At 53.9% G+C, this 20004-nt stretch overlaps 9 protein-coding genes across 9 annotated transcripts; 5 read left to right on the forward strand and 4 right to left on the reverse strand.

Moving 5' to 3' along the window:
- Window positions 1-752: 752 nt before the first annotated feature.
- On the forward strand, window positions 753-2543 carry CLAFUR5_04116 (NAD-dependent malic enzyme, mitochondrial; the record flags this gene model as incomplete). Its single annotated transcript, XM_047903264.1, has 1 exon — window positions 753-2543. The coding sequence occupies one exon, from the start codon at window positions 753-755 to the stop codon at window positions 2541-2543; it is 1791 nt and encodes a 596-aa protein (XP_047760403.1).
- A 563-nt stretch (window positions 2544-3106) lies between these two features.
- On the reverse strand, window positions 3107-3568 carry CLAFUR5_04117 (Ecp20-3; the record flags this gene model as incomplete). The annotated part of the gene is made up of 1 exon (XM_047903265.1): window positions 3107-3568. The coding sequence occupies one exon, from the start codon at window positions 3566-3568 to the stop codon at window positions 3107-3109; it is 462 nt and encodes a 153-aa protein (XP_047760650.1).
- A 1257-nt stretch (window positions 3569-4825) lies between these two features.
- On the forward strand, window positions 4826-6545 carry CLAFUR5_04118 (MFS-type transporter 1; the record flags this gene model as incomplete). The annotated part of the gene is made up of 5 exons (XM_047903266.1): window positions 4826-5350; window positions 5402-5661; window positions 5705-5944; window positions 5996-6137; window positions 6198-6545. 5 exons carry the CDS (start codon window positions 4826-4828, stop codon window positions 6543-6545), a joined length of 1515 nt encoding a protein of 504 aa, XP_047760625.1.
- Window positions 6546-6704: 159 nt separating this feature from the next.
- Window positions 6705-7305, reverse strand: CLAFUR5_04119 (uncharacterized protein; the record flags this gene model as incomplete). The annotated part of the gene is made up of 2 exons (XM_047903267.1): window positions 6705-6999; window positions 7052-7305. The coding sequence occupies 2 exons, from the start codon at window positions 7303-7305 to the stop codon at window positions 6705-6707; spliced, it is 549 nt and encodes a 182-aa protein (XP_047760626.1).
- A 1115-nt stretch (window positions 7306-8420) lies between these two features.
- Window positions 8421-9240, forward strand: CLAFUR5_04120 (uncharacterized protein; the record flags this gene model as incomplete). Its single annotated transcript, XM_047903268.1, has 2 exons — window positions 8421-8653; window positions 8703-9240. The coding sequence occupies 2 exons, from the start codon at window positions 8421-8423 to the stop codon at window positions 9238-9240; spliced, it is 771 nt and encodes a 256-aa protein (XP_047761273.1).
- A 372-nt stretch (window positions 9241-9612) lies between these two features.
- CLAFUR5_04121 (6-phosphogluconate dehydrogenase, decarboxylating) lies at window positions 9613-11325 on the forward strand (the record flags this gene model as incomplete). Its single annotated transcript, XM_047903269.1, has 2 exons — window positions 9613-10202; window positions 10254-11325. The coding sequence occupies 2 exons, from the start codon at window positions 9613-9615 to the stop codon at window positions 11323-11325; spliced, it is 1662 nt and encodes a 553-aa protein (XP_047761272.1).
- Window positions 11326-11886: 561 nt separating this feature from the next.
- Window positions 11887-15148, reverse strand: CLAFUR5_04122 (Kinesin-like protein 6; the record flags this gene model as incomplete). Its single annotated transcript, XM_047903270.1, has 2 exons — window positions 11887-14887; window positions 14946-15148. 2 exons carry the CDS (start codon window positions 15146-15148, stop codon window positions 11887-11889), a joined length of 3204 nt encoding a protein of 1067 aa, XP_047761275.1.
- Window positions 15149-16018: 870 nt separating this feature from the next.
- CLAFUR5_04123 (Trans-enoyl reductase fsr4) lies at window positions 16019-17224 on the forward strand (the record flags this gene model as incomplete). Its single annotated transcript, XM_047903271.1, has 3 exons — window positions 16019-16215; window positions 16269-16483; window positions 16536-17224. 3 exons carry the CDS (start codon window positions 16019-16021, stop codon window positions 17222-17224), a joined length of 1101 nt encoding a protein of 366 aa, XP_047761274.1.
- A 2211-nt stretch (window positions 17225-19435) lies between these two features.
- CLAFUR5_04124 (uncharacterized protein) lies at window positions 19436-19994 on the reverse strand (the record flags this gene model as incomplete). Its single annotated transcript, XM_047903272.1, has 2 exons — window positions 19436-19851; window positions 19913-19994. 2 exons carry the CDS (start codon window positions 19992-19994, stop codon window positions 19436-19438), a joined length of 498 nt encoding a protein of 165 aa, XP_047761277.1.
- Window positions 19995-20004: the final 10 nt, after the last annotated feature.

Genomic DNA, 20004 nt, shown 5'->3' on the forward strand with positions numbered 1-20004 from the left:
GATGCAGCCAGGCGCGACTCTTGCGCTTCAGTGGTCCAGCAAATGTCATGGCTGATACTGCGTTCCCCTGGCCGAAACCGAAACCCAAGCACCCCAAGCTCGAAGGCAACACGCTCGAGCGCACCAAGCACCCTGGCGGCAATGACCGGACCTGCTGCGGGACTACACGTCATTAAGCGTAGCGACCGAGCGCTAGCCACACCGGAGTACGAGCTTGCGAGTACGTGGGTGAGGCGTCAGCGAGGGAGTGAAGCTCTATACCAGCCCTCAACTAGCCTTGGCGCCCGCTTTGATTGGTCAACTTTCAAGTTTTAGGGTCACGTGACCTACCGCACTGTGCCTGTTGGCGAACTCGCAAACATATACTCGTCGCTAACGCCTATGTCGTCGTATAATAAGCACTGTACGTCGGGTAGCGGTAGCGTGGATCGCACGCTACTTTGCAGTCTAGAAGGGTTGGTAGAGAGCTCCACTCCGCTACGCTTACCTTTGGAGGTTCACAACCGCCAACAGCACATTTTTGTGCATGCATACCACCAGCTTCTAGGCCCATATTCGCAAGCAACATCCGCGCAGCTTGCGTGATCATCTGGTTGGTCTCGCAAGAGTGTCGCAGAAAAGCTTGGTATCGAAACCGGTGGGTTGTCTAACATGCATGAAGCCCAGCAATTTTGAAGCTGCCACGACGTATATCTCGCCATCGTTCCAGGACGACTTTGAACTCCCTAAGGCACTTCTCAAAGACGGCCACCATGAGCAACGGCAAGTTCGAGCATGTCCCGCTCTCAACATCTGGACCCCAAGAATGTGCTCTGATCGGAAAGGCTTTGTTGACTACACCATATCTGAACAAAGCATCGGCTTTCTCGGAAGATGAGCGCAAGCAATTCGACCTGGGAGGTCTGCTACCTTCTCGGGTCAACACTCTCGAGGAGCAGGTGAGACGTGCATACGATCAATACCAGACTCACAAGACACCGCTCGGCAAGAACACATTCATGACCAGCATGAAAGAGCACAATGAAGTGCTGTACTATCGACTCATCCAGGATCATCTGAAGGAGATGTTTCCTATCATATACACTCCCACCGAAGGCGATGCAATTGCGGACTACAGCAGACTATTCAGACGACCCGAAGGTTGCTTCCTGGATATCACGAAGCCGGAGAACATCGAGCAGGCGCTTGATAGGTGGGGTGGGCCGGATGATATTGATGTGATCGTCGCTAGCGACGGCGAGCAGATCCTGGGTATCGGTGGTCAGGGGGTGGGAGCCGTCTTGATAAGTATTGCAAAGCTTGTAATCTACACGCTGTGCGCCGGTGTACATCCCTACCGCACACTGCCGGTGGTCCTTGACGTCGGAACCGACAATCAAGAGCTTCTCAACGACGATCTATACCTTGGAGTTCAGCGACCACGAGCTCGCGGCGAAGAGTACGATGCCTTTATTGATAAGTTTGTGCAGGCCTGCCGGAAACGATACCCAAAGGCGTACATTCATTTCGAAGACTTTGGTCTTGCGAATGCGAGGCGGATTCTGGACAAGTACACACCACAAATCGCCTGCTTCAACGACGATGTCCAAGGCACTGGCTGCGTAACTTTGGCCGCCATATACGCCGCTGCACATGTCGCCAAGCTGAAGATCAGCGAGCTGCGTTTCGTCATGTTTGGCTCTGGATCTGCTGGCACGGGTATCGCAGACCAAATCCTCGATGCAATCTCCGTTGAGAGCGGCAAGTCGAAAGAAGAAGCCGTAAAGCAGATCTACTGCGTCGACAAGCCTGGCGTCCTCCTCCAAAGCTTCAAAGACGATCTCACTCCAGCCCAGCACCCTTACGCCAAAGCCGACGAGGAGTGGAAAGATTCCGATCACAAGTCCCTCCTCGACGTTGTCAAGAAGGTAAAACCACACGTTCTGATTGGAACCAGCACCAAGCCCAAAGCCTTCACAAAGGATGTCGTTCAAGAAATGGCCAAGCACGTCGACCGACCCATCATATTTCCACTCTCAAACCCCACCCGCTTCCACGAGGCCGATCCCAAAGACCTCTTCGAATGGACCGATGGTAAAGTCCTGACGGCTACCGGCTCCCCCTTCCCACCCGTTGAAACCAAAGACGGCCGCAAGCGAGAGATTGCCGAATGTAACAACTCCACGACTTTCCCTGGTATAGGCCTCGGTGTCATCCTCTCACGCTCAAAGCTTTTGACGAAAGAGATGCTTGTCGCAGCCGTCAAGGCTTTAGCAGCACAGGCACCTGCCCTCAAGGACCCTGATGCAGGGCTGCTGCCCGATATTGAGAATGTCAGGGAGATTAGCATCAAGATCGCAGCTGGGGTTATCAAGCAGGCTGTCAAGGACGGTTTGAATCAGGAGAAGAATATACCGGAGGGCGAGGAGGATCTGGAGGAGTGGATCCGAGAGCAGATGTGGGTGCCCGAGTATCGTGCGTTGAAGAAGGTGGATAGGGAGAATGCTAGTGCGGTCGCGAGGGGTGAGAGCGGAAGCAAGGGTGTCGGGAAAGTTGATGCTTAGTGAGACTAGCTGACAACAGTGTACATGCACGATGTCGCCAGAGTCTTCCACGATTGCAGTGCAGGCAGATAGAGGCCACTGCAGACTTCTCCAGATGTCGATACAGTCCAGGCCAGAACGTGGATCTTTCACAGTGGTCCAGTCATCGTCAAAGGGTTCCAGGATGAAGGTGTGGACGTTGAGAAGCCACATGTCAAAACGTGCCAGGTCGGCCTGATATATTGCCTGCGGTTCTGTTGTGACTGCTGATGAAGGCTGAATCGAGATGACAACGCTGCAGCTGAACAGCTGTGCTCGAGCCACACCTTTGGAGCTCGCCTACAAGCACACTCATGCCGTGCAACAGGAGACTCTTATAACATCAAGCCGGGACGCAGGGCATGTTCAAAATGCCGGCTTCGAGTGAATGTTTCCATGCCTGTGTACAATTCATACAGCTATCTTACAAATGCCTTGATACTGTGCAGTGTCTTCGTCGATTACAGAACGGCCGTAAAGTTGTGCTTTATTTCCAATGCAATGCTAATGTGCCTCCCATCCTAAATGCTGCTCTTTGCCAACAATCAAGCACTCTTGCTCTTGGTTCCCGAAATCTCCGTAACATTGAACTCGGGTGTCTGGAGGTCCGCGTAATCGCTCGTGGCAGCGTAAACAGCCTTCTCGCCGTAGTAGTTGTAGACAGTCGAGGTAGCCACATCGGTAACCTCATATCGGAGCTGGAGGAGGTTGTCGTCCTTGCTAATGAAAGCGTAGAGTTTCGAGCCGTTGCTGACGTGTGCGCACTCCTTGAAGGACTTGTTGTCGTCGAGGTTGCCCTCGCAGTGCACGCCGTTCGGTACGCTTGGGTGGGTGCCGGCAATGTCTGGGTGCACGGCGATGTCGAGGTACCAGTCGCAGCCGACGGTGCAGCCGAAGACGAAGTTGGTGACTTCGAATTGGCCGGGTGCTGCTGCTGGCTCGACGCCGGCTGGGAGGGCGGTGGCGAGAGTCGCGGCCGCGAGGGTGAGGAGGCTTGAGGCGAGCATTTTGTGTTGGGCTGTGGTTTGTTTTGGGAGTTCTGGTGGAGGATGCTGTTGTCAAGTTCTGTTGTTGATGTGCTTGGGGTGAAAGCAAGGTACACTGGGAGAGATGAGCTTCTTAAACCTTCTGCCTACCATCAGTCCATAGTCGCTATACGGTGTGTATGCAAGGAAGCATTGTCAATACGAGAGACAGCGCAAAAGCTAGAGTGCGTCAACGTCACTTGGGGATGTTGTCGGCGAGTCGCCGTGAGATGAGCTCGCAGATAATCTATCTTTGGCATCAAGCGTCACGATCAGCAGCAGGGTGGAGGCACGCCGGCCCAGTTGAGCTTCTTCATCCGTCTTGGCCTCATGACTGCATCACGTGTCCGTGTGTGTATTCTTCGGCAGGGCGGAAGAAATGGCTCGTTTCTTTGGTGTTCCCGGCCGTTCGCATTGAGATATGAAGTCGTCGTAGAGAAGACAAGTCGTGAACAGCAGGCATCATGTACCTTGACGAGACCGAGTTCTTGACGAGACGCAGGACCGCGGCTGCTCGCAAAACAAGGTATCGTTGTATACAGTATCGAGCTCGCTAGCACAGGGCCACTGCTTCTAGATCTTCCTTCTCTTCGCACCGAATGTTCCCTCTCTTTCTCGCATCGTCATTCAGCATTTCTGCTCAGGCCAAGTCGGCTGTTTAATAGTTGCATGGCGGTTCCATCGTTGACAACCGGGCGAGTCGAGACTTAGCTCCATCGTACGGTATGCCAGGGCCAGGAAAGGTCAAAGTCTGATGGCACGAACACGAGATCTTTCGCAACAGCCAGGATCCAGCATCGAGGGCAGGCAAAGCGACGAGCCAGGTATCAGATGTCGCAGTGCTCGTCGTGCGTCTTCCAGAACATGCAAGCTGCCGCATGGCAAGACTGGGGGCATCATTGCCGCTGATACTCCTCTGCTATGGCTCTCGCAGAGTCTCCTTCGCTGCGCTGAGGACGCCTGTGAAGTGTTAATGCGATGATGTTGACAACAGAAGGATCAGGAATCTGCAAGCCCCCGACCAGATCTCGGTACGGAGATCGGAGTTGGAACTCAATCGCAAGAAGCATAACTTGACGCCCTTTGTTTGTACAGTAGGAGTAGAACGCCATGATAAAACTTTCATGTAATGCGAACCTGGAGTCCGTTGTGACGAAGCGTAAGTATCATCAGATAGCTACTTTCTTATTCTCATGTTCACATTGGCCCTTGCCGACACGAGGTTCGCCTGATACCAACATGGCAACCCAAACAACCATCGAACTCCAGCCCATGGGCCGAGAAGAACAAATAGCAAAGACGATACTCCCAGAAATTGCAGAATCATCAGAACGAACACTCGACTCCGGCCCACCAAGCTCAAGCCCACCCTCCACTCTCGACCACGAACCTCCCACCCCAAAACTCGCAACCTCCCGCGCCTGGATCGTAATAACGCAACTCTGCGGCATAAACTTCATCTCCTCCTTCAGCAACGGGCTCCTCACAATCGGCCTGCCCGAGATATCCCGTGACCTCATGATCCCCTCGCAACTCTCACTCTGGCCCAACTCCGTCTTCTACCTCACAGCAGGCTCATGTCTTCTGCTCGCTGGCTCGATTGTCGATGTGATTGGCCCCAGGCGTGTCAATCTGCCCGGTGCTTTGATCTTGGGAGTGTTCATTCTGGCATGTGGACTTTCGAGGAACGCGATCGATCTGGTCATGTTCAGAGCGTTGCAGGGAATCGCGAATGCGATGATCATGCCACGTGCGGTGAGTATTGTGTCGACGAATATTGAGGATGGAAGACCGAGGAATATTGGCTTCGCTTAGATCTTTTTGGCGATGCCGTTGGGATTTGCGTTTGGTCTGGTGCTTGGTGGTGTGTTTCAGAATGGAACTGGCTGGGGGGTCGGCTTCTACGCTGGTGGTGCGACTGGGTTGTTGTTCTTCTTGGTCAGTATCTGGGCACTTTCTGCAGACCTAAGGCTTGTGTCCATGGAAGAAGTCATGAAGAGGCTCGGGACGGAGATTGACTGGGTGGGAGCTGGCATGGCGAGCACTGCTCTTGCTTTATTCTCATACGTTCTTGCGTGAGTGATCTGGAAGTAGTTTGATGTGTGGAAAGCTGACAAGCCATAAGATACTTTCCGCCGACACGAGTCGCATCGAGGACTCCGAAACCATTGGCCTGCTGATCTTCAGCATTTCGCTCTTGATCGGGTTCCCGCTCTGGATGCAGTTACAGCAGAAACGTGGCCGGCCCCCGTTGATCCCGAATCACATCTGGAACAATTGGTCCTTCACCAGCGTCTGCTTGATGATACTCCTAGCAAATGCGGTAGTGAACTGCATGGAGCTCTTCTGCAGTTTGTTGTAAGTGTCCTGGTGTTGCGAGAATATGTCGACTTCGCTGACAGCACATAGCTTCCAAGAAGTACAGCTTCTTTCAGCGATCGAAGCCTCGATTCGGGTCCTGCCACAGATCTTAGTGGGCACATCTCTTAACTTCCTGACTGGCGTCTCCGTCAACACAGTTCCAATCATGCCGGCAGTCGTGATCTCAAGTGTACTGGGCGCCGGCGCACCTCTTCTCATGGCCATCATTAACCCGAGCTGGTCATATTAGTTTTGTGCCTTCTGGGCTCAAATTCTGGCTCCTTTAGCTGTGGACATTCTGTTCACTGTTGGCACTCTTGTGGTATCATCGGCATTTCCTCAACGGACTCAAGCTATGGCGGGTGCGGTGTTCAGCACATTCTCGCAAATCGGATCATCGATCGGGTTTTGCGTGACGCAGGTTGTCTCCAGCTCGGTAACAGCCGAGTCGAGCTTTGAGAACAAGAGTTCGCCGCAGGCGCTGATGAAGGGCTATCGTGCTACGTTCTGGACGCTTTTTGCCTGGATGATTGCGACTTGCGTCATTGCAGGCGTCGGCTTGAGAAAGGTTGGCAAGGTCGGGGTGCAAAGAGACTGAGGTCTCGGTCCTGGCACAGATACTACTTTAGAGGGTGCATTGGTTGTAGTGGATGGTCAAAAATGCTTGCAAGTCCCTAGACTTAGCTGGTCAGTGTTCACTCGCAGATCGGCATTCGTGGTTGCCTTACTCAGGCTCCTTCTACGATGAATGTCCTGGTCAAAGCCGCGTTGCTCTTGTTGATGCGGCCTGAGCACTCCAATTTGCCGTATTGGTTATAGGAGGGTATACTGCGTCAAAGGCACCGGCACCATTCTCGCAGATGCATGCTCCAGATGACCAAAAGCTTTGTAGCAGTTCAATGTGTACAGCATTCTCAGCACGAAGTCGACCACATTCTGCGCTCAATTCTCGGACTTTGGCTTGTAGCTCGCTGTTCGCGCCATTGCTCAATCGCAACCGCTCGTTCAACCCAGCGATCATGTCTTTCTGACGGTCTCGGCACTTTCGTTGGCTGCGAATCGTGAGCACGCGCAATGCAGACTGAGGGGCATGTTTCGTCTCACGCTTCACGATTCTGCTGCTTTCGTCGAAGCACTTTCGTCACTGCCTCGTTGTAGCTGATATTCGGAGGCGAGGTCGAGGGCGAGGAGGGCCACGGCGCGGCTGCCGAGTGGTCGGCTGTCGCGGAATTGTGCTCCAAATCGTGCACAATGTCAGCTCGGATGGGATTCTGTTGGCTGTGCACGGAATGCATTCCTTGCAGCAGCCATTGCAATTCGGCCTCTTCCTGCGGTGTCAATGTCATCGTCATGTTCATATGACTGATCGAATCGAATGTCTTGTGTCGGCAGTTGAGGTGGCGAATCGTTGTCTTTTATACTGCCAGGGACGGCTGCTAAATTCCGTCGTCATGATGCTGATAGCAAGTGCTGGAGGAATGTTACATGCTGTGCATGCATGGACGCCAATAGACACTGCGACTTCGAATGATCTTCGATCGAGAATTGGGACGAGGGGATCTCTGCGGTATGTCAATTCGGCTCGTGAGGCATATCGCTTCGGAGGGGTGTGCACGGCGCGAGGAGCGAGGAACATTATCGCCAGTGCTGGAAAACAAGTGTGTGCCACTGCGATATCACAGTGACACCTTTTGGTTGAACGTGCAAAGCACCTGCTCGGCGTCACTCTTGGCTGGCTGACAGCACTATCAATGCGTGCGAAGCTCAGTATTCTCTTTCTAGATCTGTAATCATGGACGGTAGTATGGTTCGAGATGCAGGGGTTGCAGCTTCAGCTCGAAGCTCGATCAAGAAGCCTGCAGCAGCCACCTCATGGATGTTGGCGATCAAGCGGGATAGCAAGCTGCTGAGTAGTACATCGAGAGCTCATGCACATCAACCCTACATGGGTCGTCCGATTTGTGCGAGCATAGGAAGCCACCCTTGTAGGGTCAGTCATTGTGCTGCAGGACGCTGTTCGGGTAGTCGGTGATGACTCGGGAGGCCTTCAGCTTGAGCGCTCTCGCTTGGTAAGTGCATGTATGCAAGTAGGCCAAAGTAGTGGCTATAGCTTGGAGCAGGTATGGTCATGGCTAATGTGACGTTCGCATTCTCGCGAGACGCTGTGGCTGTTATGTATGGCTCTCTTCCATGCCGTCGATAGGTGCCGTTGCCATTATCACTGCCGGACACGAATTCCGATGTAGGTCGCCATGGCAAGCAGATTTGAGCAATTGATTGTGTTGATGTGGTGTTCATGTAAAGAAGAAGATAGTGTTCCAACCGAACGATCGGAAGCAACGTCTCGGAATTTGGGAGCTGTCACGTGCCAGTCGAAAGCCTCGCCCTCCAGTCTCTGCCGAAGTTTAATCCTTGACGCGCGCAACAACACCCGTGGACCATTCAACTTTCACATCACCATCGAAAGTAGTATATGATGGAGCAGTCCACTATGTCCGCACAGCCGGCATCTGCTCCTGCTACGAAGCAACCTACGGGCTTCTTTGACTTGCCACAAGAATGCCGTGACATGGTATACCTGCAATTTCGGCCTTTTGCTTACTTCGACATAACTCAGCAGCCTAAAGCGATCCACCAGCCGAGCATTGCAAAAGTCTCACGCCAGGTCCGCGCAGAGTGCCTTGATATCTTCTATGGCGACAGCAAGTACGCTGATGTCATGCCCTACTTGATCACCGAAGCTGACTGGAAGCAGATTCATGCTGGACATGCGTGGCTGGAAGCACTCGGCATACCCCAAGTCGTGGACTCCCAACAAGATTTTCGACGAATGGATCATGTCGCTTGGCGACGAGAATACTGCGAGGCTCCGCAACGTGTGGTTTTATCTGAACAACTCCATGGTCGCATTTACCATCCGCAACGACAAGCCTCGCATCACGTTCAAGTTCAAGCAGACCCGCAGCGGCAGTTCGTACGCCGAGATTGCTGAAGATGCACCGTCAGGTCACACATTCAAGATCGCCATGGAACGTGCTCGCGCTCGTCTTACATATCGCGTCAACGAGGTTATGGATGCAGTCAAAGAGCGACCGCTCACTGTCACGGACTACAAGGGGTTATGTAAGCTGGTGGAAGACATCAAGCCTACGCTCTGCACCCGCATCGGCATCGGCTGGAAAGGTGCTGTGCTCGACAAGGATCCATCTGTTCACACGAATGTCAACATCCATCGCAAGCAGTGCACTGAGTGTGGGTACTATCGCATCGGCGATAGCATGACTTCCAACTAAGGAATGAGAATCGATGATACTGCGGAGATGTTGTAATTGTAAGTGTATGAGGCCAAAGAGGCGTTGATCGTCTGCGTGGCTGCTACAATCCAAGCTGTAACAAGAACACTGAACAATGCACGCCTGCTGTGCTGTACCAGGTCGGCTTTGTTCCCCCTCACTTCTCTTGTCATTCCTCTCAAAGGTCCGTTACACTGAATTCCAATAGATCAATCTCCATCTTACAAATACTGGCTGAGGCGTCAATGTCGCACGACGACGAAGCTGGTAATCATTAACGAGTCTGACCAAACACGAAGACGGGTCACGTGTTGACGCGCCACGACCGCGGTGCTGGCTCCGGTTCTTCAAAGCTTGTCCCAGCATCCTGGTATGATATCACAATTACCTCGAAGCTTGACGCAGCTCGAGCTCCACAACTGTTTGCTGCCGTTTAATCCGGACGATACAAGAGATGATGCTGCTGCTCTGCATAGCACATTCGTTGACCATGCCTATCTGAAGCTTAACGCCCCGACTACAACATCATCAGAAATCATGGCAAACCACCCAGAAATCAAGAAGCTCGCCATGATAGGCTGTGGCTCAATGGGTGGCGGTATGGCTTTGCTGTTTGCAGAGAACGGCTGCGAGGTTTCATTGCAGGATCCATCCAACGAAGCCATGGACAAGGTCATTGAGCAAGGCAAGAAAGACAGGGTTCCTAGCAAGATCTCCAAGTACTCGGACTACAAGAGCCTCTGCGAGAGCCTAGACGACACGAAGGTGTTTGTATGGTCGTTACCACATGGTCACGTTGGCGACAGTGTACTTGATGGCTTGATGCCATACTTGAAGCGAGGCGACATCATCATCGACGCTGCCAACGAGCACTGGCAAAACACCGAGCGGCGAATTGGAAAGTGCCATCCAAAGGGCATTCGATATGTTGGTATGGGTGTCAGTGGAGGCTACCAGGCAGCGTGAGTCCCTCTTTGATCGACCAATAAGAAAACCACTGATCATGTCAATAGACGACGTGGGCCATCGATGTGTCCTGGCTCCGATTCCGAAAGCCTTGACATCGTCTTACCACTTCTCAAGAAGGCTGCAGCCAAGGCCCCAGATGGTTCGCCATGCGTAGGCAAGATCGGCACCGGCGGAGCAGGCCACTATTGCAAGATGATCCACAACGGCATCGAGCATGGCATGATGTCCGCCATCTGCGAAGCCTGGGGCATCATGGAGCGCGGCTTGGGCATGTCCCTCGACGAAATCGGCGCAGAACTGCATCGCTGGAACAAATCTGGCGAGCTGCAAGGCACCTTCCTCGTCCGCATCGGCGCCGACATCTGCCTCACCAAAGACGGCAAGGGCAACCGCGTCCTGGACTCCGTGGAAGACAAAGTAGTCCAAGACTTTACCGGCGAAGAAGGAACCGGAATCTGGTCCAACACCGAAGCCGTAATGCACCACGTCCCAGCTCCAACCCTCACATCAGCCCATTACCTCCGCCTCGCATCCGGCGACCGGCATCAGCGCACTACAGTCAAGAAGACCTTCGGCAGCGACTATCCACCCCAGAAACTCTCAGTCCAAGACAAGAAACAATTCCTCGAAGACCTCCGCATGGCCGTCTACGGCGCATGTCTAGCCTCCTACGTCCAAGGCATGAACATCATCGACAAAGCCGACAAAGAAAACCACTTCAACGTCGACTACTACCAGCTCCTCCAAATCTGGCGCGCAGGCTGCATCATCCAAGCCGACTACATCTCTTCGAAGCTCCTGATGCCAATCTACAAGAACTATGCCAAGAAGCAGGCCAAGAATCCCCTCTACGAGCCCGACGTGGCGGCAGACCTGAAGAAGAGCTTTACCCCGCTGAAGAAGATTGTGCTTCAGGCGGCGGAGAAGGATCATCCAGTCCCGTCTCTGAGTGCTACGTTGGAGTATCTCAAGTATCAGACGAGCACGAACTTGCCGACGAGCTTTTATGAGGCGGAGCTGGATTACTTTGGCAAGCATATGTATGATCGCAAGGATGATGATGTGGCGGGTCTGCCGACTACTGGCAAGTACCACTTTGAGTGGAAGCCGGCGTGAGCGCTTCTTTGCTCAAGTGAGATACAGTACATGTGTACATGAACGACGATGTAGATGATGGTGTAGATTGGTGTGTAACATTGAAAAGTGTTTGTGCCAGAATTGCCGTGGGATCGCATCGCATCAGGGTCGGTCTCTCAAACGTGAACACACGACCATGTCACGCATTCGGGCTTATTGGCATGAGGAGCACAGTGGCACAAGGAGAAAGATAGTGGCGACAGCAAAACTGTCTTTTGAAGGGTGTTTTCATGTATCATACAATTACGAGATTCGCTCGTGCGTGCGCCGCGCTATAACGCTCAATCTCATCGGGGAGGATAACCACCTCTTGTGTCCCTGATTCCCACTGGGCCCATGATCCGAAACGCCTTTTCCCAATGCTGCCCAAAGGCCCCAAAAACGCCCAGCCCAAGTGTCCCAATGTGGTATCGTTCGCAGTAAAAGTAGTATGCAATCAAGGTCCCAAGTACTAGCCCCTCAAGCCTGATCCAAGCCTGAAGTCATTCCCTAACGAACCCAATCTCATTTTCAAGTGTTTTGTCCATTTCCAATTCTTTCCTAACGCCAAGCAGCCTTACTGTTCGGACGCACAGCACTGCCGGGGAGAACGCTGCTGACTCGCGATGTAGGACGATTGACTGGTGGTGTATCGCGTGGCGTACCGCCAAGGTCAAACATGCTGCGGCGCGCAGTAAGCGGCAGAGTTCCCTTGGTGATCGGCTGAACGCGAGGTGACAGAATGCTGGAGCGTGAAGAGTCGTCGCGGTGCGATGTGACGAAGCGACGAGCGTGCGAGGCCGAAAAGACAGTGTTGGAGTCCGATGATGGCGAAGTTGCAGCAGTTGGTGAACGGCGGCGAGCGATGCTCTCCCGAGTGCTGCGTTGACGTGTTGGGATGCCTCCACCGACAGACGAACGTGAGTGTCTCTTGCCCTTGTGCATTGCCGAGCGTATCTGCTGTGCGGCTTCCTTGTCGGAGAAGGTATTGTTCTCAAGATCGGAATGGATCTCTGACGTATCTTGCACCTGTTCTGCATTTAGTGTCGGTGGCGCCAGTGGAGGGCTCGAATCGTCTGGGGAGGGAAGGGTATGCGGCGCTCGGTTTCCGTTCATCTCGCGAAGTGGGCTCGACTCCTCGTCACTACTATACGAACCTGAAATTGCAGTAGGACGGTTGGTGGCATTATTAAGACCGGGTGGGGGCATCATAGGAGATCCATCTGCCTTCTTAGACAAGAAGCCATTGGCAAAGCGGCTAGAGACCGACTTACGGGCCATGCTGCTCGGTGTTGGGCGTCTGGTCGAAGTTGGCGGGTTTCGACTCATTGGAAGTGCCGGCAGCGGGCTCGACATGATCTCGCCGTCCGCATCATACGACAAGTTCGGGACCGGCGGCTCCTCTCGATCACTGTCTGCCATCATCGGCATTGGCGGGGTGCTGTTTGCAAGCTTCGGTGTTGGCTGATACTCGACCAGCGAAGCACCCTCCTCGCCCTCATCCTTCCACTTCACGACACGCTTCTTCGTGGGCGACAACTTCTTCCTAGGAGTGCCGCTAGAGAACGGCTTGCGCGCCATTCCGCCGACTCTGACTCGCTTTCTAGGCGAGCTCATTGGTCCGCGGACTGGGCTCATGCCTACGTCCGGTGAAGGTTGCAACTCTGCAGCTGTATGTGCTGGGATGGCAGATGGTGCAGGAGCAGCCGACAATGACTGACGAATCTTGAACTTGGTTGGGCTGGGACCCATCAAGGCTGTGGCCTTCGCCTTTCTCGGAGTGCCAGAACGGCGCGGCGGGACGGCTTCAGTGATGTGAAGACTGCCATCTGGCTTGACGACTTGACCAGTTGCCTCTGTGCAGGACATAAGGACCTTTCCAAGCACCTCCTTGGCTGCTTGTACGGCCTCATCCTCACTCATTTGCATGATCTGACCGATGATAGCGATCGTCTCAAAATGAGCAAGAAGCATGACCCGCATGAGTCCAGCCTCGCCCACCTTCTCCTGCTCAATGACGGCGAGATGGCAGTCGATCTCGGCAGAACTCTTCATCATCTCGACCTCTTTGCACAGGCTTTGCTCCTCGGGACTCTCTGCGACGGCTCCATCGAGATTGTGCAGCTTTCCGATAACGTCTTGAAGTGCGGTCTCGATTGCGCGGGTCCAGTTGTTCTTGATCAGACGCTGGTGGCAGTGTTGTCTGCTGGTCTCAAGCTCGAGCAGTATGCCTTGTGCAGTCTTGCGCACTGTCATCAAAGCCGCTGGAGGATCCTCATCACCCCGAGCTTCACAGACTTGGTCGAATGCGCCGACCCAGCCGCTGATAGCACTGATGCGACGCTCGACCAGCCTCAATTGCTGCATGGTCTTGATCCGATCCTGACGTTCCGGTGACGAGTGATCGTAGGCATTACGAATGCGCCGAATGCCCTCGCGCAGGATCTCGACTTTCTTGGAAGCAGCTTTGTTAAACTTGGTGTAGGAGGATGATTCGTGCTCCTTGAGCTGGGCCGTGAGCTCGTTGATTCGCTGTACCTGCTCGTTGATCTTGACGACGTAGTCCTTGACGTGGCGATCCACACTGAAAACATTGCGCACGCTCTTCGTCTGGATGTTCTTGGCACGGTTCGCATAGCGCAAGGTGTTCTGGGTTTCGTCAAAGTGCACACTGCACGGCGAGATGCACACAATCATGACCGTGCGACAGTTGCCGCCCAGACTAAACTTGAGCAATCGAGTGAGTTTGGAGTTGCGGTACGGAATGTGCTTGATGCGCCGGTCGCAAAGGGCGTTGATGCATGAGCCGAGTGCCAGAAGAGATTTGTTGATGTTGGCGCCCTCGGTCAACCGAGCGCCACGATTCTTCGTAGCCGATGCTCGCTCGGAGCCAGCAAGGTCAATGATGCGCAGCGTGGAGCATGTGACGGACTCGCTGACTGTCTCTCCTGTGGTGGCATCGCGGTCTTTCAGTGTGACTGCAACTTGCAGGACGGCGTGAGAACGTGACGAGGTCGCGTTGGCCTCAGTGGGTGATTGTGTGCGCTTCGAGTTTCCTTGAACCACCATGTCCATGACCTCTTTAACATTCTCCGGCTTATGTGTCGAGAGCTTATCAACGACCACATCTTGCTCGGAGTTCTCCTGTAGGCTCAAGTCTTGCTTCTCCGGGTCGTCAGACAACAAGTCTCGGATGCGCTCGTTGTAGATCTCGAGGTAGCTCAAGGAGACCTCGCAAGTCTTCATGTCTTTCAGATCCTCGATTCTCTCAAACAGCTCTTGCATCGTCATGAAGATGATGCCAGGCTCCTGAGACGAGCCGGTGATTGTGTGTGTCTTTCCACAGCCTGTTGCGCCGTACGCGAAGACTGTGCAGTTGAAACCATCGAGGACGGAATCGAGAAGACCCCTAGTAGTCTGATCGTAGACTTCGGCTTGGGAGGTGTGTTCGTCGAGGACACGATCGAAACCGAAGGTCTGATCCTTGGATCGCTTGCCTGTGGTAATAGATGTATGGCGCGAGAGACGCTGAATCTGGCCGTCCTCTGGAGGGTCGAAGATCCTACACACATAAAGTCAATACAGTGATATAATACAGCTACCCCGTGGAAATCACGTACAAGGTCTTGTCGTCCAGCACTTTGATCACATTGCGCATGCCCTTGCCCGAGCGGGCCTTTGGTGCGGCAGCGAGAGAGCCATCGCCTAAGAACAACGGGGTGTCGTCGTTTCTCTGCACCTGAGCGGCCTCTTGGATGGTAAATGGTCGCACTCGGACGGCGACTTGGATGGTGGAGGCACCATCAGTGGCCGCGGCGGCCATCGTCGGCGGTGTTGTTCAGTGCGTGTTATCGTTTGTTTATAGCAGCTGCGCGCGATAAAAGATGCGATGAAAGAGGTGTTGGCAGCCGCGATGGACGACTCGAAGGAATGTGTGAATCCAAGAGCCAAGCGGTCGGATGTGAGTATGGGTGCAAGTGAAGAGAGTGACTGTTCTGTCAGTGACGTTGGACGTCTTCAATGCTGACTTGACTTGAGCCTCCCGCTTTGCTTTGCTGCTAGTCTCACACGCGAAACCCGCCAAGACATAAACGAAGGGAACTCGGGGAAGTTGCTACGGCGACATCGACGCTAGAACTACTGCTCGGCAGCGTGATCCTGCAGCGGCCTCTTCTCCGGCGACGGCGAGTCTCGATACGATATGAGTGTGTTGCATTGGTCCTTGACTGTCAACGAGGTCTATCAGTCTTTCTGCTTGCCAACGTTGTAACCCATTGCATTTTTGTCGCATTCATCGAGCCTTCCCAAGATCGTGGTCGAGTCGCATCGCTCTCCACGTGCGACTGTGTGAGCCACGCGACCGGAACCATTCCTTCCACGTTCTTGTCCCGGAAAGACTGCTGTTGGTACTTTCATTGTCTCTGGTCTCGGGAATTGGATCTTTCATCACAACTGTCGTTCGCGTTTGGCGCTCAGGCTGAGACAGCAGGATGGCGAGTCAATGCCTCAGACGCTGTGCAAGAAGAGGAGACGGCAATACTCGGCCACGCTGATGACGTCCTTTTGGAGCTTTGCCAGTCGGCATTGAGCATTCACCTCGTAGGATTGGTATCTGCAGGAGCAGTGCATCGCTGGGCAGTACCGACGAGAGCTGTACCAAGTTATCTTCTCCTTCCCTGTCTCCTCCCAGATCATGCTCTCAACCCTCAGAATGTCTGCCTCAAGACGACTCTCACAGCTCGCAGGACAAACACGGAACGCGTCAACGATGAAAGAGGCGGTAGTTGGAAAGGGCACGAAAGTCACGATACAAGATGTTCCCATACCAAAGGCCGGGCCACACCAAGTCGTCACGAAAGTCGTGTTCAGTGGAAGCAATCCCAAAGACTGGTCAGTGTACAGAAAGAGCTAGGGCACAGGAACAGTGATGTTGATGGATACAGGAAACGAGCCGAGATGCCAAACCAGCCTGCGAAGAATCAAGGCGACGATATCTCTGGAGTGGTCCACGAGGTCGGTGATAACGTCTCGGAGTTCAAGCCTGGCGACAGAGTCATGGCATTCCATGAGATGATGAAGCCAGGTGGATCGTACGCAGAGTATGCTCTGAGCTGGGAACATACAACAGCTCATCTGCCCGAGAATATGAGCTTTGAAGGTAAATCGATAGTCAGGAGCAAGACAAAGGACTGTCACTGAGTCACAAACAGAGGGAGCAGCCATACCCCTCGCATCCCTAACCGCAGCCATCGGCCTCTTCGCCCGTCTTCGTCTCCCCGAACCATGGCTCCCAGCAACGAAACCCACTCCACTGATTATCTACGGCGCCGCCTCAGCAGTAGGCTCATACGCCATCCAGCTCGCCCAACGAGCGAACATCCACCCCTTGATCTGCGTAGCCGGAAAATCCCGAGACCACATCGAGAAATACATATCCCGCGAAAAGGGAGACACTATCATCGACTACCGCAAAGGCCCAGACGCAATCGTAGCAGCTTTCCAGAAGGTAGCCCAGCAGCACGGCAAAATCGAATACGCTTTCGACGCCGTTAGCGAGAAAGGGTCATACCAGAATATCTGTAAAGTACTCAGCACCGATGGGGGAAGGATTACGAATGTGCTGCCGGGGAGGAAGTATGATGTACCAGAAGGGGTGGTGCAGAGTTTGACGACTGTGGGTAGGGTGCATGGTGTGCCGGATGATCTGAAGGATTTTGGGTATGTATACTTTAGGTATTTCGCGAAGGGACTACAGGAGGGCTGGTTCAAGCCTCAACCGCAGGAGGTGAGGCCTGGTGTGTTGGAGGGTATTCAGGAAGCGTTGGTGAGCCGTAAGGAGGGGGAGGCCAAGGCTGTGAAGTATGTATTCAGGATTGAGGATACGCCTGGTGTTGGGTAATGGGGGAATATACGGGTGAGGCGCCATAGACCTCCTCGCCAAGCGCTTCGACGACGACAGGCGAGAGCAGAATTCTGGTGCACAGATCTGACTGCTGTGTCAAGGCACTTGTGGCTGGCTCCTCTCTCGAGGTGCTACGCCCACGATCTGAAGAGACATCTCCAATGAAGATGTATTGAGCTTGCCCCCCCCCCCCGCACAGCCATGTGTAACCTCAGCTGCACACAGCTGACGCAGTTCTCGAAACCCAAAAATCTTACAACCACAGGCGATTCGCGATTCAGGCCCTATTGATTTCCTGTATACCTCGCCAGCGTGTGCTCAACCACAACACACGAGCGGCCAGCGAGGCGTCTGAACCAGAGATAGAGATCTTCAAACTTCCGTCACCACGCAATCTCATGCTCGACATGAACAGCTCCGAATCTGCTGTCTACTGCTGCTCTCTAGCGGGAAGACTTTGTCCTCACCCCATCAACCCCAGCGATCAAGTCATACGGGTACTTGATATTGAGCCGGCATCAAGTTCAGAGGATCCCATCATCTGCAGCACACGTATCATATCCTTAGAAAGCGACGAAAACTATCAGACGCTATCGTATTGCTGGGGCGAGCCCGTACTGGATGCTTCAGTGATCTGCAACCGCGTGACGCTCCCAGTAACTTCACACCTTGAAGCTGGACTACGGCGCATCCGGGACCTGAAGCTGCCCAACTCAGGGACGATCTGGGTGGACGCCATATGTATCAACCAGGAAGATGACCCCGATGAGAAGTCAGCACAGGTCCGGCTTATGGCAAAGATCTACAGACAGAGCTCGAGGCTTCTGATTTGGCTTGGCGAAACCGGAGTTGATGAGACAGCCATTCTGCGTGAAGCCGTCAGTAGGGCACACGCTATCAAAGGCAGTCCGGAAGCTGTCTCAAAGATGCTACAAAGCCCTTGGCTCATGCGCCGATGGGTCGTACAGGAGGTCCTACTGTCCGCCGAGGGTCGCCGGCATTTCCTTTACGGAAACGAGCGGTTCCTGTTTGACCATATCGTGTCCTTGCGTCGATCGCACCCTCTATCGCTGCCGCCAATGGGCATTGATAGCTCTACATCAGGTCAATTGTTAGACCTTGGGACTCAGAATGAGCGTCATGCATGGCGACCAGGTGAACCAGAGCATAGAATCCCTTCGCTGATCGACTGTCTCTACATCTTCCGATACACCCGATGTAGTCGTTACGTGGATTTGATATACTCCCTACTTGGTATCAGTGGTGATCAGGACCAGCTTAAGGAGACGCTGACCATCAATTACACAATGAGTAAACGAGTGCTGTCACAGCAATTGGCTTCAATCTATCTCCGACACGCACAGCCAGGCAGCAATCGCGGCTCTTATGGCGTGCAGATACTGGTATGGGCTACTTGCACAAACAACACGAATCTCGATTGGCCTTCCTGGGTTCCAGACTGGTCAATGGCCTGCAGTTATGTGTCGGATCGACACAAGCATTCTTGCGACACTGCTCTGAGAGAAAGGAGGAGCTTCGCGGTGTTTACACCCATCAGTGTTAAGGGAGATCGCATATATCTTCCTGGCATTTTGTTCACATCATGCTCGGATTCCGAGCAATGTCGCACTTGTCTACGCTGCACGCTGGCTGTCCACCAGGAAGACATGATAAGGGACGGCTGGCCACATCTTGAGCGAACAGCAGAGGTCTTGTACATGCCGCCATGGGGTCTTTTCTTTGAGGTTATAGATGGTGTAGCGGTCGACACCTACCGCCTTCGGTCCTGTTTCTCTGTGAAACGCCGCCATGCCCCAACATGGACTACCTGGTTGAGAGGAATTGAAAAGACCATCACGATAGTGTGAGGACAGTACTTTCAATTCTCAGATGGCGACTCGACAAGGCGGAAGCTTACGACAGCAGCTCAGAGCACAGTTCAACAGCGAGATGGGAGGCGTTAGCAAGCGGCGAAAATCATCTCCATTACTCCCCCCTATCAACAGAACGCAGCAGCTCAAAACGACGAAAGCAAGCACCAGCAACACAGAACACCCAAAAAGAACGAAACAAAACACCCGACGCGCACCCCAATCGCCTCCCATTACCAACCCCTTATTCCCAAAACACAACAGACAAAAACGGCGAAAGCCAGCAGCAGCAGCACAGAACCCCCAACCCCCCAAAAAGCAACGACGCGCCCACCCACTACTCCTCCAGCCCAAACAAAAACCCAACCCAGATCTCCCCATCCCGAGTTGCTGGCACCGTGCCAAAATACCCCATCTTCACAACCTTCTGCCCGACGCGGGCCCACCAGTGCTCCCCAGCCGCACTCCTCACCAGCTCCGCCCGGAACTTGACGAGCTCCGCCAGCGACGTCGCCGAGACTTCGATGCGCGGGAAGTACTCCACGCCCTGCAACGATCCCATCCACGCCGAGAATTTCTTCGCCGACGGGATGGGGGCGAGGAGGGAGCGGAGCCAGACGCGGAGGAGGATTCTGGAGTAGTAGAGGCTCAAGGCCTCGGCGCGGATTTGGCGGCAGGTGCGGACGAAGGGGGACCTGGCGCCAGGGAAGCGAGGGACGGGGGCCCGGTCGATGGGGCGGTAGATCTCGTTGACTGGAAACGGTCAGCGGCGTTGGGAGGGAGGGCGTTTCACGAGGATGGAGGGGATGCTTACTGGCGGGGTGGTTGGGAGGAGGTCCGAGGACCAGGCGGTAGATCTCGTTGCGCAGCTCTGCTGGGAGGGCGAGGAGGGACATTGTGGTGGTC

Source organism: Fulvia fulva, chromosome 4 (genome assembly GCF_020509005.1).
Source record: "Fulvia fulva chromosome 4, complete sequence".
Lineage (NCBI taxonomy): Eukaryota > Fungi > Ascomycota > Dothideomycetes > Mycosphaerellales > Mycosphaerellaceae > Fulvia > Fulvia fulva.